Genomic DNA, 27770 nt, shown 5'->3' with positions numbered 1-27770 from the left:
GAACATGCACGTTGTTTAGTTTCTAGTTCTCAAGAAAAGTGAGCTGTTTAATATGGTCAGATCAGTACCAGATTTAACATTGTTACTCATTAAATGTACTTTTCTTTGTCTCATATGATGGTGAAGTACGAGCTTGAATGGTACCACACAAATGGTGTTTACGTTTCCCATGGATGCCAGAGCGTTGAGTTTTGTGAGTCAGTGATTAGAAAGGTAAATTTTGAAATGTAAAGTTGCTACATCACTGTCAGGGCTATTTGGTGCGAGCAACAGTGTGTATTTGACTAAGCCCATTCCCAGGTAAAGCAGAGGGAGGAGGAGGTGATTACGTGTGTGTGTGTTTATGGGAAGAAAAAAAAAAAAACAGGCAGGTATTCACGGGTATCAGCTTTCTTCCTCTTCCCTCCTTCCTTTTGTGGCAGATTCCCTCAGTGAAAGAGGAACTTCAAATCCTTTTCAAGGACCCAAACACCTGGACGACTGTACAACAAAACTTTAACCTCTACATCCCACATTTTAGGACGCAAGGGCTTCATTCTTTGCTTTTGTGAGTAGATGGTTTTAATATTGTTGTGTTTTGCTCCTTCACTATATGCCTGCCCTGAAGCCAGTGTTGAACACAATCTTTCTGGTGTTGGGAAACCTGAATGATGAGATGCTTTGAGCAGTAGAATAACTCCCAAAACCACTACTTTTTTATCAGTTAACCTGCCATGTCGAAGAGCTTTGGATAACGGTCAGTCTTGTCTCTCAAATCTTTGCAGTGGCTTTTCCACACTTGTGAATGTATTGTGTAGGTGGCTGTGATACAAAATTTTGTTTAGCGGTCAACTTAGGTCTAACTAGCCTGGCTCAGAATGGACCCAGCTCATGCTTTGAGTTTCACTGATGAGTTGAGAGTCTAAAAATTAGAGAAGCAAGGCTTTGTCATTGATAGCATATTAATGTTTTATGCTACTCTTTCTACTATGTTAGTGAATGTGTATTGCACTTTTAAATAGATGTTTAGTTGAATCATATTGTGTACTTTACCATACATACAGGTACAACTGGAGATGTTGGGAAGAGTAGTTACCTGTTTTATCATGTGGAAAGAGTGACATTTTGTCTTAAGGCAAACTCTTAAACGATTGTGCCTAAAGGCTGTTATGTTTTTTTTATTAGTCATTTGTATGTGTTGATTTAAAAGTAAAATATGTTTGACGGTGGGCTGCCACACAACAAGAAGCTCATAGTTCTGTATGTAGGAAATGAAATTTCTCTGTAAAAATATACAATCTATATATCAACTCAAAGGCTCTCCTACTTACACACAGTATCTTGTTTTGTTTTGTTCTTGTTTTACCAACGTAAAAACAAGACTCGGTGCTATTAAATGTCTTTTTGGCAATTATTAAAACGAAGCATGGATTTTACATGTACTCTGAATGTGACCCATTTTAATTCAAAAACACTTGCAAGTAACTGACACAAAAAAAATTCTTAAGACATTTTTGCGCATGTAGAGTGTCGAATCCAATAAGGAAATTTGCCACAACTGAGAGGATAAATCCGGCAATTAGAAAAAAACAAAAGTGGAATATTTTCCAAACTGTTAATCACATTAACGTAATCTGGTGTTCTCAAACTGAACCCAAATTCATCACCTTCTCAGAGTCTCCAATTTGGATTTTCTATGTTTAGCTGAAACTTTATATTAGCTATTTTGAAAGTTTTTAAGGGGAGAGAGACCCAATTTAAAAGTGGGCGGGAACCTGGTTTACATAAGAGTGTGTTCAGTGTAATAAAGTGTCCAATTATCAGAAAGAGGTTATTCTTATGGGAGATTTATCATAAATTTGGAGGATAACTTAACTGGGAAAAGCCTCAAATAGATTACAGATGGATATGACCTATCACAGTTAATCCAGGATCCAATGAGAATCACCAACTCTGACAAAACCCAGATAAATTTGTTTTTTGTTTTTTTTTGTAGCAGACAAGAACAAATACTGAAGTCTTTTAATATGATAACTGGATTGTCTGATTACAACTAGTGACCGCTTTAAGTCACTTGCTGCCAAAGGGCCTGACTTTAATAGAATTCCTAAAAGTGAGAGACCCTATACGGGAACCAAAAGTGGGATAAAGTAGTAATAATACAGAGGCTGAGAAAGGCTGAAACTGCTTTTTTCAGTTTTTTGCGGCAATACTAAAATAATCTGGGAGTAGATTAAGAAATTGACAGGACATCATAACAAAATAGGAAGGCAAATGGAACTTGACTCAGTGGAAACCTTTCAAGAGACCAAGTCACAATTGCAGAGGCAAATATTTCATTGTTTCACTGAGTTTCTTTTGTGAGTCATGTAAACACTACTCCATTTGAGGCTGCAGACTTGCAGCCACTATTCCCTTCATTGGATGTTGCAGTACCACCCTTTATCATAAGAGAGATTCTTGAGGCAGATGTGCTAAGATTAATCAATGCTCATAAAACATCAAAAGAAAAGAATGTGTATGAGATTGGCTTTAGAACACTCTACAGAAATGGCTAACTGCTTCTTTGCAGAGAAGATATAATAGATAAAAGATTTAATAGATTTGTTGGATAAGGTTGGTGTTGTCAGGGCTGTTTTTTTAGATCTTAGGAAAGCCTTTGATACCGTAAATCATGCTGTCCTCCTCTCTAAGTTATTTACTTTTAGGTGGATAAAGAGTTACCTTTCTGAATGATCCAAAGTTGTCAGTCAATAACCATAAGTCCACTGATCTCAGCTTCTCCACTGGCGTCCAACACAGATCCATATTGGGCCTACTTCTATTTAACCTATACTCATTGATCTGCCATCCATATGCCCAAAGATAGACACACAAATGTACCCGATGACACTGTAATATATGTACACAGCAATACAAAAAGCCAAGCTGCCTACATCTTAATCAACGCAATGACCCATATTACCGAATGGTTAAACCATTGCTGTCTACAACTAAATATGTCAAAAAGCAGTTGCATGTACTTCACAAAGAAAGCTAACAATACTATTGAGCTACATATACTGTACTTGGACAAAGTTTAGAAGTTGTCAAAGAATTCAAATACCTTGGGATCTTGCTAGATTCAAATCTCTCCTTTAAAACTCAAGTTAAGAAGGTTTGCAACAGGGTCAAGTATAACTTAGCAAATTTCAGATTCATAAGCAATGTCATGTCAACAGAGGCTGCTAGAACATTCATGAATGCTATGATCATATCGCACCTAACCTACCGTTTAACAATTTGGTCACAGGAAAGTAGTTCAACCTTGAGACCACTTGAATCTTTCTATAAACAAACCGTGAAAACCTTTGATAAGATGCCTAATAGTTTTTACCACTGTAACAGACAGGAAATATTTAATCTTTTGAGCCGGGATAACCTGATCTAACAAGGAAGTATGTTTCTCTATAAAAAATTGTCCCCTACTCAGTCTGCTTTCCTACTCAGTTGCTTGTTAGGCAACGAGTAAATGCAAATCAGATTACAAGAGGAGTCACAAGAAAATTACATTATCCAACTAAGAAAATCTGTTTTCAATCAATCTCCTTTTCAATTAAAGCAGCACATGAATTGAATGCTGTACCAGTCCACATCAGGGAACTTACCACTTACCACAGGTCCTTTTCTAGGCAGTTAAGAACATGGCTTACAAGCCGCCAAATTTGTCAGCACTATTTGGGATGCTTTCATCATCTGACAAATTTCTGTCAACATACCACTTGTATACTGCTAAACTGCCCAGTTGCTTGACTTACCTTAATGCTAATGTTGTCCTGCTGCTCATAGCTGTTTTCGTTTGTCTGTTTTTGCTTATTTCTGTTTTTGTGAAGCTGTTCTGTAATTTAAACTGCTCTGTAACTGTTTATTGTTCTGTTGAACCGTAATCTGCTCTGGTTTATTTTGCTGCCCATGCCTGTATGCTGCTTTAAGTGTAATTTAAATGCTATACATTGTGATTATTGTTTAAAATTGTGTCTTGATTTTAGGCTGCCAACTTCATACCTAGTCAGGGGCTACGGATGAAAACTAGCCTTTTGACTATTTCTGGCATATTTTCAGTAATGTCTATAAATGTGCGCTGTCCCTGGGAAATGAACAAATAAACTAAACTAAACATCCCCGGACTCCTTGGTGAGCAACATCTCATCAACTGGTGGATCGTAGACTGTTCCTGTCATATATAATTTGTTGACAATATTCTTTATTGCATTTAGAGCTTGTAAAACAGACATTTCTGCAAGGGACCTGAAAGTAGTATAGTCTTAAAATGATAGTTTGAGCTTTATGCACAACATAATCACATACTGTAACCTATATTATTATGTAACAAATTAAAGTTGGCAAGGGGGAGAAAGATAGTAATGAAATGTGATGAATTCTTCACAGAAGTGGTTCAACATGTTCTGACACAAAGCACTGATCTGTGGTAAAAGAACTAAAATGGTCCTTTTCATTGCTCCACCATTAAAAATGGTTTCGACAAGATCAGTCCAACAAGGCCAGAAGAACTCACAATGTTAGGTCTGTGTCCTCTCTTTGGCATGTTTACCTATTGTGTTTTAGGGTGTGTCTTGTTCATCCATTCCATGTCTCTCGTTTCCTATTCTCCTTCCACTCCCTTAATAGTCCAGTGTTTCCTTCCTTCCCTTCTTCCACCCCCTTTTCTAAGATGTCCAGCCCTTTCCCTCCTCCCCAACCGAGAGGCATTGACTATAGCCTGCCAACCTGTGGAGAGACTCAGTGCAATAGCCATGGTAACTGTGTTGTTCCCCTGGGTGGTGGTGCCAGTCTGGTGTGTGACTGTGAGCTGGGCTACCAGGGTGAATTCTGCGAGGACACGGTCAATGGGGCGTTAAGTTTACCGCTGACCCTGAGTGTCCTGGGCGTCGTCATTGGGCTGCTGATCCTGGCTTTCATCCTTGCCAAGTTGCGACAAAGGCAAAAGAAGAAACGCAGGTACTGAATTATATCAGGAGTGTCATGAACAGGATAGAGCTATGGGTATTTCTGTAAATTAAACGCTTATTTGCGGTCTTCTCAAGAATGAGAGAAGAAGAATGACATCAATCTCATTTCTTTGCATTAAAACCAGAGCTGGAGGACACCGTTGGCCTAATTTAGCACAAAGATTGGAAGTGGAGGGAAACTAGCCTGGCGGTGAAATGAAAAAATATGTATAACAGCACCTCAAGCTCTCTAACATGTTGTACCCTGATTGTTTAACTGAAATGAAAATTAATTTTTGCTATGTAATGTGGGACCATCACAGCTCCGTGCAGGACTCAGCAGGTGTTGAAATGACATAAATGAAAAGTAAACTTTTAGTGGGAATCAGTGCTAGTTAAGGTTAGCAAGCTAAGCTAACTAGTTTCCACCTGGAAGGCCGAAGCTAAGTCGCTAACTTTCTGAGAGGAATACAAACTTAACAGCAGGATGGGTCCTCCCAAATGTTGAATGTTACAAAGGGGCAGTCGTCTTAAATCACAACGGTACATAATCAATGTTATGTGGACATATTTTTAAAAAAAAAAGGGGGGGGTTGTCTTGTTCAAAACCAAGATCTGTGATTACTGACCATATCAGACAGAACTATCAACGCGCACTATAGCTGGGGTTTTTAGTTAGTATACTTTTGAGGTTTAGACAGAGCTGGGCTTATTTTCCCACTTACAGTTTTAATGCTAAGTTTTTAAGCAATGTCCTGATTCCAGCATTGTACTTTAGACGTGGGATTATTATCAATCCTGTCATCTCACTCTCGAGAAGAAAGCGTGCTTTCTGAACGGTATGATGTTGAACTATTCCTTTTAACACTCAGTGTCTCTGAACTCTTCCAGACAAACAGGAAGGGAAGTGATTTTAATAAACCTGGTTTTTTGTGATAAAGAGAAGGGGGATAACAGGATAATAAACATAAGCATTATAGTCACCTTGGATGATCAGACAAAGAAATGAGCAGCAGAAACTTCACCAACATAATATCCACTGAAAAAGACGTCTCAGTCTTGTCCAGTGTCTGGCTTACAGGTGTTTATTTTGTCCCCGTTGTGTAAACTGCAATGAAGGGTTTTGTTCAAATCTGTAAACATGTTATCCCTCTTGAATGATCAAGCTGTCATCCTCAAACTGATGATGAAAGACCAGCAACAAAGGCAGCTGTTCAAAACCACCCAAAGTGTCCAATACAGGCCTTTCAGAGAATGTTCGGAATTTGTATTGGACAATGTCTATTTTTACTGCGTGCTGGAAGGTGGCTTTGTGCTAAACAGTGGTCGCTTTGTGTTCACACATGAAGTATTGTTCACCTACTGTGCCTTCACCTACTTGACACAATACCAGTTACATCAACATTAGATGAGAAAAAACGTTAACGAATTAATTTTATGTATTTGTCTGTTGTCAACAGGAGCAATATGACAGAAGAATCAGGGTACAACATTGCTGTGTAATGAGGAGAAATTTCCATTATATCTGAGGTAAGGAAATGGGTGGAAATATTTATTATTTATTGTTTTACATTTTAGGAAAGTGTGTTATCTGGAAATCAAATTTCAGTTCCAGAATATCTGTACAAAGTATTGAATGTAACGTGTGTAGAATTGCCATAATTTAATTTCAATACATATCATTTTTTTGGGAAAACAATTACTTGAATCAAGAAGTAAATTACAACACTTCATAACAAACAACTTCCTTGAACTTCTATACTTAAAAGTGCCTCGTGGAGTTTTCTTGTACACCAACAAATTTATGTGTAGATTTCAGAGTTTTTCACCAAAACACATTATTTGCGATGTGTACATTTTGTTCCTCAAATTACATTTGCAAGGCAACTTTTTCCTTTTTTCATTTGCACATTGCCATGTTTGTTTGGCATGTTACTGCCACCAAATCTTTGTAATGGCAGGATGGGAATTTCAGCGCCCACATGTACATGATACGGGGAAAAAACAAAAGGCTACTGTTAAGTCACAAATTGCTTGTACTTTAAATCTGTCGGTGCCTAAATGTGGATTTTGGGTCAAAGAACCATGCAACACTTTGACATCCATGAAAGGCCAGAAATTTTTCTGAAACTGTAATTGACAGACATAAAAAGTAATTACTCTCTCATTCTCATCCAGGTCAATCATGACATTGTGGCCACTGACACTATCAAGCCTCCGTAAGCTTTCCTCTGCAGCGAGCTTCCAGCACAGTTTAAGTGTGAATCTGGCAAAAATAGAATCAGCTCTGTTTTTCTACCATGGTCGGTGACTTTTTGACTTCTACTGTAGGACGTATGCTCCAGCATATCAGAAACGCTAATACTAAACTGATGAACTGAACTTTTACTCTTGACTTGCTGATTGGTCAGTCTGTTGTGTCCAACTGTGGGTGACACCCTGATTACATCGACTGTACATACTGTTAAAACTCTACACACTGCCAGTCCATTGTGATTTGCCAAAGAGGAAAACAGAGAAAAAATGCTTTTATGGGTTAACAGAGACACAAATTCATTGCTATAACTATGTTTTTCACATATCAGCCAATGATGGAAAGTGACTTCAATTGATATGCCCGGATGAATTATTTCACTGAAAAACTACTGAAGAGAAACTTCAAATCTCTCCAGAGCGCTCAGGTGGTACATTTGGACAGGTAACAGACGACTGAATTACAGTATGTTTACAAGCACGTGTATAATGCCAGCACTTTTTATTAAGCCAGATTTTGAGCCTTTACCTGGAGAATTATTTAGACTGATGATGTATGTAGCTGTGCTGTTGGCCAACTCTACAACATCATGCTTTCAGTGATAAAAGTAAAAAATTGGAAAAAAAAAAAAAAAAAAATGTTTAGATTTCCTGTATAGTGCAATGTATTCATCACCACCTACAAGTTTTGAACTTGCGATTCACTGTTAGCTTATAATTATACCGTTTATTTCTGTATTTTTGTTATTATTACTATTTAGTGATTAAGGAACTATGGCAAAAAATACACAAAAATTGTAATCTTCAGTCCCAAAAGTAGGTGCAACTATTTCGGTGTTTTGGACCATTTCTGTACAACAAAACTGCAAAAGCAAGTATGTTTTATGTATGAAACGTAATTGCGACCAGATTATATTTTCTATTAATATAATGAAGAAATGTTAAGTTTTGATGCTGAAGATATCAGTAAGATATTCATAGACAACAAATTTGTTTTCTGCTCGAATATCCCGTCCTGTAGTACAATATCCACTTCTAGTGGCTAAAGCATTATTAAGCTTTTTTATGGTTGTGTTTAGACACTCACAACACTTGGTTAAGGTTAGAGAAGGATTGTGGTCTTGGTTTAATACAGAAAAAGTTTACAATGACTTCAGACATAATGTATTCATTTGCGTTTAACCAAAGCCATGATCTTTCCCTAATCTTAAGCAAAGGCAAAACCTTACCACAGACGTAACTCTGGCCTGCTGCTTAATGAATGTAGCGCTTCAATCTTTCAAAAAATATGCTGCCTCTGAACAAAATCCAGCCAGCAATTACATTTTCGTTTGCAGTTTAGTTGTATAGAAACATAATTTCTAGGAGACGGGCTGTGTGGCCGTTTTTTTGCGACTGTGCACACACTGGGTCTTCAGTCTGTTGTTCAAGGTAATCTGCCAAATGAAATTTGAAACCCTGCAGGACAGATGACTCGAAAAGTTTTGAGAGTAAAGAAGGTCAGAATCATCACAGAAAGTTTGCAAAAGCAGTTGTGTCTCTAGATTTCCTCTCAGTTTTCTACATTGTGCACTTTGATGCTTGCTGTGTGTGTGTGTGTGTGTGTGTGTGTGTGTGTGTGTGTGTGTGTGTGTGTGTGTGTGTGTGTGTGTGTGTGTGTGTGTGTGTGTGTGTGTGTGTGTGTGTGTGTGTGTGTGCGCGCTTTTAAAACAGCTAAATTCCAGATCGATTACCACTCACATTTATTTGGATACAAATCCTCCTCCCTACCTATGCAGATGTCTCAAAATCAAAGCTAAACAGTAGTCATCCTGTAAGATTTGGTCCTTACTGAGTAATTCAGTTACTTTCGATAACTTGATTAGCGAGTGTTGTTTTTTTTGTGTTGTATTACCTGTTTATTTTGCACACTAGTGACTGAATTACTGTTTTATGTGCCGTTTTTGTAACTATTGATTACCACAAGCTTTAGCAAGACACACAACTTTTTTTTAATGATCTCGTCTTTCTCTTTTTTTGTGTTGATGGATTACACAATTTGTATTTAAACAGACTGCCAGTGGTTGAACAGTTAGTCACTCTTCTCTGAAGTGATGAGTCAGAATGACAAAAGAGCACAGACGATACTCTTAACGACTCTTGTAAATATCTGCCTTATTTTATTTCAGACAATGACAGGAGTAATCCACTTTTGTTCACCAAACTCCTGGTAAATGAGGAAAACAATGACTGCTGATTTTCATTTCTGCTAATACACACAACATCTGGCGGTCTGAATCTAATCTGGCATCTTATACTGTAGGTACAGGCATAACTCTACCAACCGATTACCATCACTGACCCTAAAAGAAAAAGACGCTTTTGAAGTGCACTAACCATGAGAAAAGACAATGCTTTTTTTATTTTTATTTTTTTACCGCTGAGAATGAACTATGTCAACTACCTGAAACCAAAATGTGTGCACACGCCTTCTCAGATCCTGTTTGGCTTCATTTTAAAATTCCTCTCCTGTCATAAATGTTTATCACAGTGTAGTTTAAAACGTAAGCTGGACTGTTTTGCCTTTTGCTTGATTATTCTTTATAAATAGTTTGCACTGTTATTTTTGATCACTTTGGTTAATATGTCTACTGATGCCGGATATTTGTCTTGTTAAGATGATGAGTTTTTTTTTTATTTAATTATGTCCTGTTGTCAGCTCTGTATAGAACTAACTCTATTCTTTTCATCTATTTCACTGACGAGTATTTTTTAATTACAGTATATAGGCAGTAGACACTGTTGTCTTACTGTGCTGTTTACATGCTCTTCAACATTTTGAACAAGTCAGTTAGTGAAGCTGTATTAAATTTATTTTAAATATACAACTACAGTACCTGTATGTATACCTTGTATATTCTCCAGCTTTCAAATAAAATGTAGAAAAACCCCAACAAGCCTGTGATTTATATGTAACTACTTCATAAATACCACATATGTATACATAAAATCAGTTGCTGACATGGTAAAATTTGGTTTCTTTTGCACAGCAGCTCAGGTAAGATTTTGCAGGCTATTGCAAGAAAATTAAAGAGTTTTCTTCATATCCTGAAATGTTTGGAGCTCCGTTGGATTTTACATCAAACACAAAAACCACAATAGGACTTTATTTGGATGATCAATACTTCAACTTACTGCCAATTTGTTTTACAGCTCAGTTCACAACTTGTCTCATCAGACCATCACTTCATATTGTTAGCAGCCATGCTAGCCGTTAACTTGCCACAGGTGTATTGTCTCCTAAGTAAAAGATATCTAAGTCTTTAAGTTTGTTATCAACATTTGGCATATCGATAATAAGTATATTTTGTTATCCAATTAATAATAATAATAATGATAATCCAAGGTAAGTGGTTTGTCACTTTGTTCTTACAATCTGCTATAAGCTGTCAATGTGTATTAACAGTGAAAACAGACATCTTTCAGTCTGTGTGTGTTGTGCATATGCCAAAACATGAACTGCTGTCTGTTTAAACTCTCTCTGGGATCCAGTGACGAGATAGAATGAGCTTCCGTGTCCACTAAACTCACCAGGAACCAGCACAGGGAATGACTGAGCCGCAGTCACGCGAGCTGACCAGTCAACTGTATTTGTTATCCGAGAGAATCTGCATCTGCTTCAGCGATGAACAGGAAGGATCCTCCATGTGGCTGTGGACTTGTGATGTCATCAGGGGGTGTCTTGGCTTGGGCAAGCAGAAAGCCTGCATTACAAACTGGGGCTGTGGATTCTGATGGAAAAAGAAAGACGTGGACGTTTAAAAAAAAAAAAAAATCAGGGAGGGTGTAATGTAAAGCTGCTATTGGTTGCATCATGGGAAATGTAGGATCCAGTATTTTTGGAGCTTGACCCATACTTGGGACTTAATGTAAGGAGCCTCTAATACCATTTTGACCACTGGACCATTTTTAGATCTATTTCTTGTGAGTCTCCCAAATTTACAAAGTGTAACTCTGAATCACTGGAGTAACGCTGTAATATATTACATATTTCTGTGCGGATTACTCTGATGCTTTCAAACCACTCAAACCACTCACATGTATGTTGGCAAGCTGGAAATAAGTCTCCTTTTCTTGGTGTCTTATAATTTGTCATTTTGTCTCCCCGCAGTGACAGTACATTTGTAATGTTCTGATACAAAGCACACCTCTTTCAAACACATCTTTCTTTCCTGGCTAGGGTGTGTCCATTTTACCATGAGAGTGAAGAATTAAGTGAGACTAATATTAGCAGTAGCTGGCCTACTGCCATTACTTATCCCGCGTTTATATTCAATGTGAATATATTCACTGTAAATGCTGATACCTTATCACGAGGAGGCTGAAAAGCCGAAATGACCGGGTCTTCCCGACCACAAAGAACTGTCAACCTCCAGATTCATTTCTTAATTTGCCAGTAGAGGCAGTAGCAAACTGTTGTCACTCATCCGATGGTCTGTCAGAATATAGAACCATATCAGAGGAAGTGGGGCTGAAGTGGGCAATACATACTGTTTCATAACAAAAGTCACACAGTATCAGCAACATCTGAACCTGATTTATCTGCTGAAAACAGCAAAGTCTGATGATTACGTTTTCTAATGAATCGGAGCCTTCTTTTCTACACAAAGTGAAAAGTGGATATTTTCAGTTACTCCTATCAGCCAAATTGGCTCCTTTCTTGCACCCTTTATATAGAGAAAGTTACATAATCTGTATTATGCTTTTCTTATGACAGTATTCAATGATTGTACTGCTTTGAAGCGTCATTAAATAGAGGGGACTGGTTGGAATGGCATACGTCTACTGAGACAGTTACAACAGGCTGGCACGTAGGCTCTTTCACTGTGACCACCAGAAATGAAACAACCATTACTCAGAGCAGTTGTCAAAAGAACCAGTTTGGGAACTTTTATGCAAGTTGTTTGGACCAAAGTATCGTACTTCTACTTGTGTAATATTCAAGGCAAGTAACAGCATTTCTACCTCGTATCCTAGTAGCTAGAGCTTTTTCCATTCCATACTTTATCATTTATTTCCATCTGTTGGAGCTGATCCACTCACATGGCCGTGTCAGTGCTTTGCTCTAGTGTCTAGGCCTCGGAAAGCATAAAAACGGCTAACCTTTGCTTTAAAAAGGGCCTTACTTTACGTCTAGCGCAACTGTAATTGGCTGTGGCATTTAACAGGTCCTGCAGGGCGAACTGTATTGTGATTTCTTAGAGGCCAATTTAACTACACCAGACTTAAACAGAACCTATAGAGGGACAATTACTCACTTGTTTGAAATGCTAAGCCAGTTTAAAGCCGACGAGGTAATGTTGTTGGACAAGCTGCTTAATGAAACTGACCTATCAAACCGGTCAGGCTACATTGTCTGTATACTTATGAGGTTAAGACTGAGCAGAATGGGTAGGGAAAGAAAGAAAAACATTACTGTAAAGTCTAGTCTGCCTGTACATGTGTTTGAATAGTGTCAATAATGACGTCTCCCCCTTTCTTTTTCGTACATGAATCTCTCTAGGTGTGGCAGGGCAGGAAGCCATCACTGCGTATGGTTACAACTGATGAAATATCCTACCTTGAATCTCTAAAATATGAACTTTTTAGATTCTTGCACTAGAGGCAGCATTTGAACCTTTCTTGAGCCCCATGAACACAATGTGTTTGCATCAGTCAGTACCACAAGACCCTGGATTCGTTTACATTGCATCCTAACTGACTTTCCCCGCAGCACAACCAGACAAGACTACGTCAATACGCATCTTAATTTTAGGCTTTTTCTTGTGTCACTCCTAATTTTGACAGTTATCAGATCTCTTTAAAAAAAAAAGTTGTATTTTCTTTTACAGGCACATCTGCAGTAAAATCTGAAATCTTTAAGTTTACTTTTCACCCCTTGCCTCCACTGAAGCAAAACAAAAAAAAGTTGTGTTAAAGAAAGAGACTCAGTCATCTGTTATTCAGAGAGCAGGTGCACATTTAATAAACAGCATTTGTATCACCGAGCAATGAGGACAATCTTGGTCACCTGCGGGTTGCTTCTCGACAGGAGGCCCATTGTCCTAGGAGATTGGGCATTAATTGTAAAGTGCATAAGAATACAGTATTTACATAATATTAGAAAGAAAAAAAAGGAAAACGTTTATGCAATAGCCAATGAACACAGAAAAATATAGGAGCTTCCTATTTACAAATGGAGTTAAGTATCATTTGCAGAATGTAAAAGACGGTCAAGGCAAACTTCAGCACCTTTTTTCCTCAGGTTTACTACACAGTGTAGGTTTTCTCTCCATGATTCACTGTTAAAATAACACAGAATCCTTCACTTTCCGGACCTCCTTCATAGAAACCTCTTCCCACTGTGATATTCGGGAACTGCACCGCTTGAGGCACACACCTGTAATGTATTATAATGATCATACATATATATTATGTATGAATGTGTGTTGTTCTTCTGTAGATGCATGCCCTCAAGTATTGCTGTCCTACTCATGAAACACCGTGACGCTCAGGAACGCGTTTAAAGTGATTTTTGCCTCACTTAACAGTGAGTTTACAGCTATCTCACAATATTAAATGTGTTTGATCTCTTGATACCACTGAAATATTCCTTTGTGTGCAGGGGTGACTTTAAAGTTGGCTGCTTTATGGTATTTGTTGATAATTTAAAAAAAAAAAAAAGTACTCCAGAATATTATAGATGATCGCAGTTTCACTGTGATCATCTTGTTTTACTTCAGTGGTCTCGATTTATAATCTTATAAAGTCACTTTGTAATGACCATTCCCACTCTCAGTTCCTTTTGTTAATAGACACGTCCGTGTTCAGGTTGGTTTCCTTTCCCTGAGGGTTTATGTGTGTGCGTGTGCGTGTGTGTGTGTGTGTGTGCGCGTGTGCGTGTGCGTGTGTGTGTATGAGACCCGATGTGGGAGACGTCCATCTCATAGGTCCGCATCGTAGGGTCTACCGCCGTAGGAGGTGTTGCCCGACCGACCGGCGGGGCTCTTGGCCCGGGGGAAGGACACATCATCATCTATGGAGTCCTTGGAGTATGGGACGCTGCTGTTGTCGCTGGTCCTGGGCCGGCTCAGGCTCGGCACGTTGACGAGCCTGGGCGGCGGCTTCTGGTGACTGAACCGGGTGCCCATGACCTCCTCGACCCGGCTCTCCCCGCGGTTCTTTCCTCCGCAGCAACGGCAGATGCCGATGAACATGACGACGCCGCCCAGGACTTCAAATATCCCGCCGATGTATCCCAGGATGATGCAGTAGCCGACGCGCACGTCTACGAGCGGGGACTTCGTGGTGATGTTGGGGAGGATGTGGGTGTACCAGGCGATGGGTATGATGGTCATGACGCCCGAGAGGAAGATCAACAGTCCGCCCAGGCCGGCCACTATCCAGTTGGGCCTGTCTTTCCAGCAGCGGACCCCCGGGATGGCCACGGCCAGACCGATTAGAGTCACGATGAGGGAGGCTACCATCAGACCCTGGGCGACCCGGATGATCTCGTTGCCGAAGTATGTGGAGTCCTCCAGGTTACAGTCCGGTCTCGTGGAGACCGTGGTGGTCCTGCAGATGTCCCAGATGCCTTGCTGGACGAACTGGTCCGGCGGGGTGTCGGGGATCTCGTGGAGTGTCCTCCAGTTCGGGGCGACGGTGGCGGTCAGGTCCAGGACCCAGCCGCAGGGAGCCATGACCATCCCGAAGATGAGGATGCCCGGGGTGCGCAAGGACAACCGGATCCACTCCTCCGTTGACCGCCTATGCATGACTGCTGCTGCTGCTGCTGCTGCTGCTGCTGCTGCTGATGTACGTTCTTAGTCCCAGGCGGAGTGTAGCGGTTCAGCCAGGAGCGACCGAGTTTTGACAGCCCCGACAGCTGCTCGTCCAAAACAAGTCCGACTGAAAGCTGCCAGGGGGCGGGGCTCCAGCCTTACCTGTCCGCCTCAGTCCCCGAATAGGACGGGTGGGGCGCGCTGGGTGCAGCCCAGGTGAGCGCTTTTTTTTTTTTTTTTTTTTCTTCCTCACCTGCAACAGTAAAGCTGCGGAGAGGGGAGTTTCGACGCGGCTTTTATCATGCAAATGATAAACAAGAAGGAGATTAATCAGTCAAAGGTCTCTGTTGCCGGTATCGCCAGCTTACTCCAGTTTCAAAATACTAAAAGAACTTCAATAGTTAGTCCCCTTTTAACTCCCCCACTTTGTTTTTGTTCCATAAACTTAAAGGACTCTAGTCTTAAATACTGTTTAAATAACTTACTCAAAAAGAAATGTAAAAGTCATGTAAATGACTCATCTGAAATGAAAAGTGTGTCTGCACACAGAGGATAGGCTACCACATAAACAAACAAAAACAAAACATGTTTTATGGCCTGGCAGGTTTCCCCACAGATTACTATTGACAGACCGCAACAGGTTTCAATGTTCAGCTTTTTCTTGGCTTGGAAAAATAATGAAAAGTTTTGTTCATCAGTGGTACGGTAAGAAAACGGCATGTATTTAAAAAGATGGTGAGGGTCGGGATAGTTAACCTTGTACAGCAGGGCTGCAATTAATACAATGAAACCAGAATGAGACTTGCATGAACACTTATCTCACCGAGGCTTGTGGGTGATTATGGAACCTTTTATAATCTCTTCTTAAACAGACTCTTTCAGGGGCCTCAGCTCGGGAAAACATGCAGTAGTAGCTACTACTATTGGAGAATGAACTGGTGTCTTATTTTGTAGAACTTCATTACAATCAGGTTTAGTGGAAGCCAGACTAGGAGATTTGAAAAATACGACTGCGACTGTGTGGGAACCTTTTTTTACAAGAATGCAGTTCTGCAGGAATCTCCTGACATCAGCTCAAATACCTTTCTGCCTTTTCTCTGTGCTCTTCTTCCTTCACTTTATCTTTATCTGCATTTCTGTCCGTTTCTATCTATCTCTGGGTTCATTCTGCTTTTTCTCTCCCTTTGACCGGAGAGGTTTCCTCTCAAGTCCGTCGGATAATCCCATGAAAGCAGATGCTAATAAAGTCTCCCCAGAGGTTAAAGCTCTCGGTGCTCATTAATGATGTTCAGAACCCCAAACGGGAGCAGCTCTCTCTCGACATCATCGAGCACGCCGACCCTGAGAGCCGGGTCGGAGTGAGACTCTTCCACTGCCGTCAGCTTCGTCAACCCCACAGGAAAGTGGTGAAGTTTCGATGGAAATGAGCTGATGATAGGCTCAGTGACTTCATGTTTTGTGATTAACTGCTATGCGTGGAGTCACCAGAATAGGCACCGCTATGAGTTTTATTTGAGAAACTAAAAAAATAAAGAACTGCTTATTTCAGTGGGAAGGCATGAGACTTTGATTTTATACCATCTGTGTAAAGTGCACAAGCAACTGCATATGCAGCTTAGTTACCATTTCCCTCAGTATCAACGAAGTAACCATCAGCAACTTTAAAGTGTTTTGTGCGTTTTTATCCCTGTAGAAGTGAAGGACATAAAGTCATTGTCCTTGCCTTTACAAATTCAGATGTTCAAGTCTTCCGTTCTTGAAGCTACTGGGATCTTTTTTTTTTTCGTTCTGAGGTTTGAGCCTTGACCTGCAAAGTATAATTGGAGAAAGTATGAGAGGTATGTCAACCAACCAACCAACCAGAGAGAACTTTGCATACTCATCCTGACGCCACACTCTTCTTGTATCACTTCTACAAGCTGAATCACTGCTGTAGCTGTTGTCACATGTGACAAGCGGATCCGCTTGTGGCAGATGTTCATAGACATATGCACCACAGAGGATCAATTGTGAAAATTGGGAATTTTCACATTACATTGTCATTTTGGTGCTGATATTACCACCACTCCAACCACAGCGTTGCTGCTATCACAACCACCACTACTACTACCATTACATCTACGGTCTAGATGTATTTTAGGTTAAATGAATGACATTGTTACTGTCCCAAACCAGCAAATGAACATAATGTGCCTGTGGTAGATTATGGGATTTATGATGACTTCTACTGACCAACGAGCGAGGCCTTCAAGCAGAGATTGTGACCCTCATTATCAACCAGTGAGGGAGCATACATTTTGTACACCAAACAAAGTTTAGAACTGGCCCCTTTTTTGAGAAATTGTTATAATTTAGTGTGAGCACAGCTAAGACATGTTTATGCATAGCAACAGTGGTTGTAGATAAAGTGTTAATGAGCTACTAGTCACCAAGAGGAGCGGGGACTGAAATAATATACCAAATGTCTATTGACTAGACCTATTTCATCCAGAAACACTCGGCCTTGTATGTTTTGTCAGGGTTTAAACAAGTTTATGAAGAAAACAAATAAATGAATGCTGAACTTGGCTTTGACACACACAGAAGGATTTTGGCTATGACCCATGCTCAGGTTTCCCTCTACAGTCCAAAAACACGCAGCTCTGGTAAATCACAAATTTATAAACATTTGCCAGTGAGTTTGAGTGTGCTTGTCTGTTCTGTAAAAAAAAAAAACTGTTGTTCTGTCCAGACTATTTTCCTGCCACATGCATGTGGACATATAAGTCTGCGATCTTAGATTTCTGAACAGAAATTTGCAGCTTGGATTCCTACTGAAGCCGGAAAATCCAAATTTAGGCAACGGGGTGAAGCTTTGGTGGAGCGGAGGAGGAACAATAAAGTTGGACAAAACTAGCGTGGTAGAGTGTAAAAGATGGAGTCATTTGTCAAACAGTCAAACACATGTTTCTGTAATCATTTTCCTAGTTTATTAATTGAAAGAATATACATTTATTGCCTTATATTAAATTATATACTTTATATAAATATTACATAATGTAATATTTCTATTACATTAGACAACCATTAAAACCAGCTGAGTTAGCTGTTGATCATTGTAAAATGTTATTTATTTGCATAAGGATAAGAATGATTGATTTGCATATGTATTTTTTAAACGTGATTACATCATACACTAGTTAAGTGCCACGTATTGTCTGTACTCTACTAAACAGTTTGTCTGTCATGTACCTGTTGTATAATTTTGTATAAAACCTCTACTAAAATGGACCCGAAATGTACCCCACCCTCTGCCATGCAAGCCAAAACACACATACAGTGTATTGTATGTTCATATATGAAGTACCTCCCTTCAATGATATATTTTTACAACATACAATATATTCTTTGTCTTAAGTGTTGGCCGTATCAGCTTGGGATCACCAGGGACAGTCACAGTTTCTGGACTCTGTCCGGAGAAGGCCCGGCGTTTTCAGGAGCCACGTCGTTACCAACTGTCTCCACTAGGTGGCGATGCCGTTCTCAGCCAGGCCGGCTGAGATCAGTCAGCTGATCAAATACACCATACTGGGCTAAAACGATTCCTCACGTATTAACTTCAATATTCTTTCCCTTTCTCAGCCCTTCGTCCGGATCAGATCGTCAAAAAAAAAATCCTTCAATCTGAAAAATAATTTAAAATAATAAAAACACACACGTTTTGCAATATAAACATTTCAATGACAAAAAAGCTTTATATACATATATGAAATATACATTTGTGTAAATTAGGGGAGACCACGTTTTTATTTATTTAGTTTGTAATCCTGCATAAGAAATCTATTACTAATGAAGGTGTCCTGAGATCCCAGAGTTGAGCTTTATGAAAAGTTTAACGGAGCTACACAATCAGACGTAATCCCCGTAAACCCGAGCGGAAGTTTGGCTTCCCTTGGCAGGAAATTGTCAGCAGTGTTTTTGTTGCTAGTGGGGACTGTTGTGTTGTGAAAATGGCGACGCCTCGTCGCTCCTCTCAGCAGCATCAGCCGAGCTCCCTGCTGTCCTCCCCGCCCCGCGGCTCCTCTATCCCCGTCACTCCCCCGGGCTCTCCGCCGGCGCACGCCGATGATGCCAACCCCCTTCCCCGCGGAGCCGCGATGGAGAGCGCGGCGGACGGCGAGGAAACCCCGGCCTCTCCCACCAGCACCTCTCCAGCCCTGGCCCTCACCAACAGCACCACCACCACCACCACCACCAGCAGCAGCAGCTGCAGCACTAGCAGCAGCGCTAGCTCCCCGACCACCACCACCGAGGGTAGCGAGACCAGCCCGGGCTCTACGCCCGACTCGGGCAGTGGTAACCGGGGCAGTGGCGGCAGCAGCAGCGGCGGCAGCAGCAGCAGCAGCAGCAGCGCTGGAGGTGGCGGCGGCGCAAACGGGGCTTTCAGGGAGCTGTTCGAAGCCTGTCGCAACGGGGATGTTTCAAGGGTGAAGAAACTCGTGGATGCGGTGAACGTGAACGCCAAAGACATGGCAGGACGCAAATCGACACCTCTGCACTTTGCTGCAGGTAACCACAACAAAAATCACATTGTAAATAAAACTAAAGTCTCCTTTTCAGACTGTTTGTCCAGCTGGGGAGCTGCATTCAGGGGGTGGGATTGACCAGAAAGAAGCTAACAAACACTAGTCACAGACAGAGCCATCAGCTGTGTGTTTTACCACAAGTTTTCAAGATGACATTGGCAGACAAAATCCCCGGAAAAGATGTGAAATGCACCAACACAGAGAATCCCCCTTTTTTCAGTTAGTTTTCAAAATAATCTGATGTATAATCACAGCATCTCACTATGATTTCAAGCAAATATCTGTTTATTTCAGCTGTCAAAGGCAATTTCCCGTCTGTCTCTCCAAATTTAAAGTTTAAATGTTAATTAAAACATGCTACCCATACAATGAAATCAATTCAATAATGACAAGGTAACGACATCGCTTTGGTGATACTGTGCTGTGATTTGTTTAGAGCCAAGGCAGACCTACCGATTTAGCTTCTTTTAGTTTTGTAATTTCCGACAGTTTAGACAAAGGATCTTTTTCATGGCTCTCATATTCAAAGTCATATTCAAACATCAACTTTGGTTTAACACAAGTGTATTCTTCTATCAGAATGGACTGTATTCATTTTTGCCACAAGCAAAATGTGCGGAGGAATCGAATCAAAGAAGGAAAATGTCCATGGTTATTAAAAGTGCTTGTATTCTCTTCACCTCCTCTGTTTCAGACTTGGCTGTTTTTTAATTCTTTCATCTGTGCAGACAAAAAAAAAAAAACAAAAAAAAAAAAGGAAAACATGCACAGCTGTTTTACATCTCAGGCCTTCCTAATCCTCCGCATCTTGAACAAGAACAGATTTTCACGAGTCCCACGGCACGTTTGTAGAGAAGACATAACAAGCTTCACATGTACAGCTCTTTCCCAAACAGCTGCTACAAGTGCTTTACAAAAGAAGTGAACACACATTCCAAATAGAAAAAAAGCCCAAAAGACAAATTAGAATTCAGTATTGATTCTTGACATGAAATAGGAATCAAATTACAGAGGTAAAAGTACAAGACATGAAAAGAACAGCATAAAAATCCGTAATAATAGTTAGTATTAATAACTAGCTTATTTTGAATGTTATTTAAGCCTTCTGGCCTCTTAATTCATATGCTGCTTTTATCGACATTCAGCTCTCCCTGCTCTTGTCCCAGGTTTTGGGCGGAAAGACGTGGTGGACCACTTACTTCAGACGGGCGCTAATGTGCACGCCCGGGACGACGGGGGTCTGATCGCGCTTCACAACGCCTGCTCCTTTGGTCACTCTGAGGTGAGACGCGACGCGGCAACTTGCCAGCGCGATTGTTTGTTGATTCTGTCGTGTGCGTGTGCTCAGGATGGATTACTTTGTCACCGTTTTCCCACTGCGCTGTAGTGATCCAGGCAAAGCCCTAGAGAAAGCACAAATTCTACTGTCTAAACATGCAAAATCTGCTCTGGTTGTCAGTAATCTATAATGTGTCAGCCTTGGAGATCACAATGAGGGGACCTGAATGTTCATTTTCACTGTTACCATGACACTCTGGTCAACCCCCATGTTTTGGATTATCTGCGACAGATATGCTAAAGTTTTTTTCGTCCTCCTGACCATTAACCACACCGATCAATCTGGCGTTTACAGTTTCAGATGTTTTAGAGGCTTTCAGAGCTTTGTTGGAGAGCACTTGCTCTGCTAATGCAGCCATTTTTATGGTACGATTCGAACACTTTAACCACAAGTGTAGTGGGTGGTAGTGTAAAGTCAGGCGTAGGGGCCTGGGTCTCCGACTGCGGGAAGTCTCTGCTGGAAGATGGACAATTAAAACCCTCAAGTTGGGAATGAGTTGCTGCCTGAAGTAGAGGAGCATCTAGGTATCTGGGCATGTCTTTTCATGAGTGACGGTAAGATGGAGTTTGAGGTTATCGTGCACATTGGCGTGGTATTGGTTTACAGACTGTGCTGCATTGTTGTGGAGGGGCAGGGCATTGAACATCAATACTTTTTGAGTACCGAGTGAATAGTGTCTAGCGCCTTAAGTATTTAAAGTTTGCACTGAATGCTTGGAATGATTCTTAGTCTTGTATACTTTAATCAGATATGCCTCTCTTTAAATAGGGACTGTATGGGACCAAAATATATATATTGCTGCTTTTGTTAAGGCAACGTTGAAAACTAAAGCATTGCCAGGATTATTTTGTGAGGTAAAAAATGGGTTTTGTAGACGAAGAAGGTTTATGTTCCTCAATCTAAAATAATGAAAAAAAAAAAATCATTTTGGTATCAGCTCCATACCAAAATATCAGCACTGGCATCCAAACAGTTCAAATTAGTGTTAGCGGAACTTCCTCTAGTGTTAGCTAAACCAAGAGGCTTCACAACATGGCTCAGTGTAACTCTTTATTGCTTGATTAAGGTTTACCAGCCTGGGTAGGAGGAAAAAACACCTAGTGGAAAAGAAGCGTCTGAGGTTTGATGCTTTCTTTTTTTTTGTGCCAAATAAAGAGTAAATGCAGATGTTGTGTGTGTGTGTGTGTTTTTGTCAGGTGGTGTCCTTGTTGCTGTGTCAGGGGGCCGACCCCAATGCTCGAGACAACTGGAACTACACCCCACTACATGAAGCGGCCATCAAGGGCAAGATAGATGTCTGTATAGGTAAGTAAAGCCTCCGTCCCTGACCCCCTCCAAAGTCGCAACCCGGAGTTCTGTATAATCACATAGTAATTTTAGAAACGATAATAAACCACCCACAGCGTGTACGCTATCATTTTCCATTAAGTATAAAGCAGCAAACCTGTAAATTGCAATTATTGTGTTATTGCTTATTCCTAATCCCACACAGGGGAGAAAAGAGCATTGATTTCTTTGTCCTACGATATATGAGTTCCCACCAACGTAGTTTTGATTTAAAAAAGTGAACCAACACCACAAGCTCAGCTCAGAGAGAACATCTGCAGCAGCAGTTACTCTTTAAATGGGAACTGAAGAATAGAGAGAGGCTGTGTAACTGATCCCTGGGGAAAATGGGAAGTAGACAAAATGCCCCTCCGCGTGAAAAACGTCTGATTACTCAGTTGTAGGATAATCTTTATGATTTTCAGGGAAAAGCATTGCTCGATATGAATAGTAATAATAAAAGACTGCAATGATAGCCATCACCTTGCTTTGAGTGCTGAGAGCAACAAGGCTGAAAAATAGTGTCAGGCATTTTTTATTTCTACAGTACCTGCTGCAGAATGTCTGGAGCCTAAATGACTGCATAGCAGAAGGGGGGATTTTGGGAGCTCTGATGATCGCTGTGGGCCAACTTCATCCTGTTGTCAAGGCTCGGTGCGGTTATGGATTTATCAATAATTATGAATGATTATTCTCTCGTCCATTTGTGTAAATGTCACGTCCCCTTGACTGCCACCCATCAAAGTCATGGAACGCTTTGCCTTAGAAAGACATCTTTTAGCATCTAACGTCATGTCAGACCTCTTTATTTCTGTCACAGTACAGTGCTGATCTGATGACACATCGTTGGCAGCTGTATTACCATTTTTTTTAATCGTTTCAGGTCCTCTAATGCCACCACTGACACTAAACTTATACTAAACTTGTCACCTTTTCATCTGCTGATTGCCTACTTGAAGCTGCACTGTTTTAAGTTTTTCTCTTTAATAATTTTCATGAATGAAAGGTGCCCACATACAAGGTGGAACTGGGCATTTATTTAGGGGCTTTCATCAGTTAAGAAAGTTTGGTGAATCTGACTTTGAACACTCTTACGAGCAAACCTCCCATAAAAAGGGGAGATTTAGGGATAAGAATTCAAAAATGTTCCTGCATGAAGCCCATTGTCTTGGAGTTACCATGACCAGGTTTTGGAAGGAGCAGGTCATGCAGAGGACGCGTCCGCTGCCAGCATTTGTCCAAACAATCCACTAATTGTTTTGAGCCCACACTTAATTTAGTGGTGCACTACAGTAATGTTATGCTGAAGGACACAGACAACAGAAACTGTTGTTATACACCGTTCTGATTGGCCCAGTATTGAGCATGTCTGAGTGCTGTCATGTCGGAGCACTTCCACTTTCAGAAAAATACATTTTGTGAAGCAAGAGGATGATAAATACGTTCCACCGGTTCAAAAGGTAAATTATTTCACGTCACATTACCAATTTGTGGGATGATTTAAAAGCTGAAACCTTCACTCCTCCCATCCTCAAGTCACACATACTTCTCTTGCTGCCGCCTGGTACAAAGGGAAACTTCAATATGCTTTTCCACTTATCATTTTCTCAAGTGCTGAATGTGAGTGTCCTTGACTGCAGCGACAAGGGGACATTTCTCGGGATTACTTTAAGAAAACTGACAAAACATAAAGCCGGCTTAATGTCCGCCTTTACAGATTAAATATCTTAGGCAAGTTTTGTGAGTCGCAAGCTTCCTTTTCATAGTGTACTTAAATGAGCTTCCTAGGATGTAGGAAAAGTTACGATTATGAAAAATCGTAACTTTTACTTTTAATACAAAAAAATACTGTTCATAATTAATATAATTTCTTGAACATCTATTTTGTACAAGGCCTTCATGAATCAAGTGCGCAGTGCATTTAGATTTTACCAGGGAACTGACATGATGATTTGCTTTGAGTGCTGAAAATCCGTGCTCAGCTGTAGTCTGCATACGCAGTCCATAAAGCTTTTTAACAGATGTCTGACATGTCCAGTGCCGGGACATTTTGAGCAAAGTTAAACCACTCAGACAGCATTAAAGGTTTCATCACAACTTAAGTTTGTTTTGGGGTGAACCAGAGAAGAAAAACTAACTTTGTTGCATTTTCATGTTTGGTTTTACTAACTGCACAGTTGCAAGCGAACCAACGCATGTAAACAAATGTCACACGACCCCAAGTGGCTTGTTTATTGGACAGAGTTTGGGGTAGGCTGTCATCCTGCCAGGTTGGAGATTTGGCCGCTGAATGAGAGTCAGATCAAATCTGATTCGACTGTAATTGCAGCTCCGCGTGATGGACGCTCTGCCCTCTTCTCTAGCTTTCGGACAACTTGAGTAAAAAACTGAATCTCTCATTACCAGACCTGCATCTCTTAGAGCTCAAGGTCTGGAGAAAATCTCGTCAAAAAAACTTGGGATAAGAAGATCTTGAAAATCCTAATGCAGCCAAATGATTGGCTCGTATGGCTGCCCTAAATGACCGCCTCCATAAATTGCAGTTCAATACGCAGTTTAACTGTGTCCTCAGTTGTCCTCAGTGTAATCTTGCTGGTTTTTCAATATGACCATTTCCATAAGCCCAAACTGAAATCTATAAATTGCTTTTTTTGGTCGATTGAAAGAATTTAAAAATTCAATTATACAGGGTAGTGCCAATCTTACATTTGAGCGGGAGGCAGGAAATATTTGGCATTTCTTCTGTAAATATGACTTATGAATAAACGATTAACAGACCAATAGTTTGTACACCAGATGGCATATAAACACCAGTTTTACGTCATTAGTTTTGTGTATTTTTTGCCATTAAAATTCAGACAGTGTTGTTACAAACCAAGCAAAGGCAAATGCTCTGTAGCTCTCCTCAGTTTTTATCCTGTAAGGTGGAGGCTTGACTTTTGCCAAGCCAGCGCCTACAGCTCTTTGTCCGAATGCTAACACGCGCAGAATGCCACCAAAAAATAACCCAATGTAAATTTAGATCAACTAAAAACCACACTCAGTCCCTGCCACAGCTGTGAAGCAGACGCAGGAAGCGTTAAGACTGCCAACATTGCACCTGCCTGCTGCCTGACTCCTGTTGTCTGCTGCTTTTATTCGTCAGCAGGACTTTGTACCCATGATGTGATCATTTAAGGGTTTTCCCCCTTTTCCCTTTTCCGGATGAGACAGGCTGAGAAAAATCTTTGAGATATCTTTGCTTTCATCCGAATTTTAATAAGTTATTTACTGGCTGGTCGTAGACATTGCTGATAGTCATAAGACAACTGTCGCAAATCTGACATTGTCCTGAAAACTAATCCTGTCCAAAAGGGGATTTAGGGTTGTTCAGAGAGGGCTCTTGTCTGTATTACAGAGAAGCCATGTCCATTAGAGACAAAACGGAAATCACAAAATTGGAAGTTGACCATTGCAAATAAATCAGACAAAGTCAGTCACACTGGATTGCAAGATTTGTGAACTATTTCAAATTGTGTATACATAAGTTTGTGGTGCATCAGACTGTCATTTTCTCTGTACGTCAGTACTTATTCTTTCACTGCTGGATATCATTATCTGTGTATTTGTGTGTGTGTGTGTTTGTGTGTGGGGGGGGGGATTGGTGCAGAGCTAAATGATATTTCTGTTGAGGGGTGACTAGGTGACTAATGTCTGAGTCAGTGCTGGCAGAGACACACACACATGCACATACGTACACACAGCAGTGCACAGATGCCTGGGTTTCTGCTCTTCCTCTCTGCTGGGTTTCAGCAGGGTAGTTTGAAGTGTACACAAGTCAAAGGGCATGTGCAACGGGAACTGCTCAGCAATCACAGTCGTGGGAAGTGAGAGAGGTGAGGAAGGCAGGGAGAATAGTGACATTAGTGCCCTCAGAAGAGCTTATTTACAAAAAAAATAAAAAAAATGAGTACAGGCAGAATTTGTAATTGAGCTTATACCTGTTTGGTGGTAGCATGACTGTCTTCTCTTCTCCTCCCTTCTCTCCTCTCCTTTCTTTCCTTTCCCCTCCTCCCCTCTCCTCTCTTCTTTCTTTTTCTCTCTTCCCCTTTCCTTTTCTCCTCTCCTCTTGTTTCTTTTCTTGTTTTGTTTCCTCTCCTTACCTACCTTCTCCTCGTATCTCCTTTCCTTCCTTTTCCTCCTTATCATCTATCATCTCCTTTCCTCTCCTTCCTGTCCCTTCTCTTCTCATCACTTCTCTTTTCTCTTCTCCTCTCCTCTCTTCTCTTCTCTTCTTTTCTCTTCTCTTCCATTCTTTTCTTTCATTTCTCCTCTCCTCTCTGTTGACTATTCTCAGCTCTCTCTCTCTCTCTCTGTCTCTCTTTCACAAAAACCAACAGGCTGGTTTTGTTTTGCTTTCCCAACCCTCTTTTCGTCCTCTACCTCTCCCATCCTCTCTGACTCTCTTTCAGCCCCCCCCCCACCATAAAAACAACCAACCCCACCATCCCATTTTTCTCCCCTCCTCTCCTCACTCATCTTGCTCTCCGCTGCATCGCTCAGTCAGTTGGAGAGGCGAGAGTCTCTCCACTCACACTGCCCGCCCGCCTCGTTGCCGCCGCTGCTGCTGCTGCTGCTGCTGCTGCTGCTCCTGCTGCTACCTGGATTAGCTGTAGCTGCTCCTCTCTCCCTGCCTCACTCATTTTTATTTACTTTCTCAGCTCAACCACAGCCTTCTCTCCCTCATCCATGGAAGTGTAATGTGTTTTGTAGCTGCTCACGTAGCCCCTTTGTAAGGTCCTCTGTCTCTCTGGCGGTGTGTTCTAGCTTAGCTTGTCGCTGCTCTTGTTGTGACATGTCTGTTTACATCAGCAGCATGGCTCAGAGGGCAGGGGCAGCCAGGGGCAGCCGAGGGAGCAGCGCTAGCAACAGAGGAGGAGCAGCTGGAGGAGGAGGAGAGAAATGTGAAGCAGGACAAGCAGAAGGGCTGCCAGGAGTCAGAACCAGAGGAAGAGGGACAGGGGGGACAGCAGAGGAGCAAGCAGGAGAAAAAGGTCCAGGAATAGCAGTTTATGGAGCAGGATGTGGTTCAGTAGCAGCAGCAGGAGGAGGAGCAGGAGGAGCAGGAGGAGGTGTGTGTCAGGGAGTTTGTATGTCAGTCCAGGAGCTCAGCTACTGTCTGTGTCTGCCCTGTTGTTGTACAGTGTTACTGCAGCATGGAGCCGACCCCAACATCCGCAACACCGACGGCAAGTCCGCCCTGGACCTGGCTGAACCCTCCGCCAAGGCCGTGCTCACAGGTGAGTTTCCTGCCTGTGTCTGTCAAACGCTGCACACACATTTCCGTATGTCTGTTTCTTTCTGTCTTACTTACAATGGCCAGTATGCTGTTGCAGATTGGTTGTGTGTGTTTATATATCTCATGCTCTCAGTTTCTTGTTCGCTTTTTTTCTCCTTCTGTCTTTTCCTCTAAGGCTGCACATTTCCACTCCTGTCCACATTAATGTCCACAACTTTCAAACCAACCTTCACTTCATCATTT

At 41.2% G+C, this 27770-nt stretch overlaps 2 protein-coding genes and 1 long non-coding RNA gene across 6 annotated transcripts in view; 2 read left to right on the top strand and 1 right to left on the bottom strand.

The window, feature by feature from the left end:
• The first annotated feature begins 393 nt into the window (after nucleotides 1–393).
• Nucleotides 394–8831, top strand: LOC120806043. 2 transcript variants are annotated; one of them, XR_005709627.1, is made up of 4 exons: nucleotides 394–547; nucleotides 4691–4977; nucleotides 6428–6497; nucleotides 7146–8831. It is a non-coding gene; the product is annotated as an uncharacterized LOC120806043 (long non-coding RNA). The 2 variants fall into 2 exon arrangements; XR_005709626.1 differs by having other exon boundaries at nucleotides 4648–4977.
• Nucleotides 8832–14182: 5351 nt separating this feature from the next.
• On the bottom strand, nucleotides 14183–15013 carry cldn23.1 (claudin 23.1). The gene has a single exon (XM_040158164.1). The coding sequence runs from the start codon at nucleotides 15011–15013 to the stop codon at nucleotides 14183–14185; it is 831 nt and encodes a 276-aa protein (XP_040014098.1).
• A 3971-nt stretch (nucleotides 15014–18984) lies between these two features.
• tnksa (tankyrase, TRF1-interacting ankyrin-related ADP-ribose polymerase a) overlaps nucleotides 18985–27770 on the top strand; it is an 81855-nt gene continuing 73069 nt past the window's right edge. For all 3 annotated transcript variants that reach the window (XR_005709692.1, XM_040157503.1, XM_040157504.1), the window contains exons 1-4: nucleotides 18985–19567; nucleotides 20751–20866; nucleotides 22120–22228; nucleotides 27433–27528. Coding sequence is in view for 2 of the 3 variants with exons in the window: in XM_040157503.1 (XP_040013437.1) it covers nucleotides 19009–19567; nucleotides 20751–20866; nucleotides 22120–22228; nucleotides 27433–27528 (880 nt within the window). In the remaining variant the exon portion in view is untranslated. The remainder of the gene's footprint in view (nucleotides 19568–20750; nucleotides 20867–22119; nucleotides 22229–27432; nucleotides 27529–27770) is intronic.

The sequence above is a fragment of the Xiphias gladius genome, chromosome 20 (genome assembly GCF_016859285.1).
Source record: "Xiphias gladius isolate SHS-SW01 ecotype Sanya breed wild chromosome 20, ASM1685928v1, whole genome shotgun sequence".
NCBI classification, from domain to species: domain Eukaryota; kingdom Metazoa; phylum Chordata; class Actinopteri; order Istiophoriformes; family Xiphiidae; genus Xiphias; species Xiphias gladius.
This window is presented reverse-complemented; position numbering and strand designations above follow the sequence as displayed.

Coding starts and splice junctions, on each gene's coding strand:
- cldn23.1 (XM_040158164.1), bottom strand. CDS start 15,013: ATGCATAGGCGGTCAACGGAGGAGTGGATCCGGTTGTCCTTGCGCACC.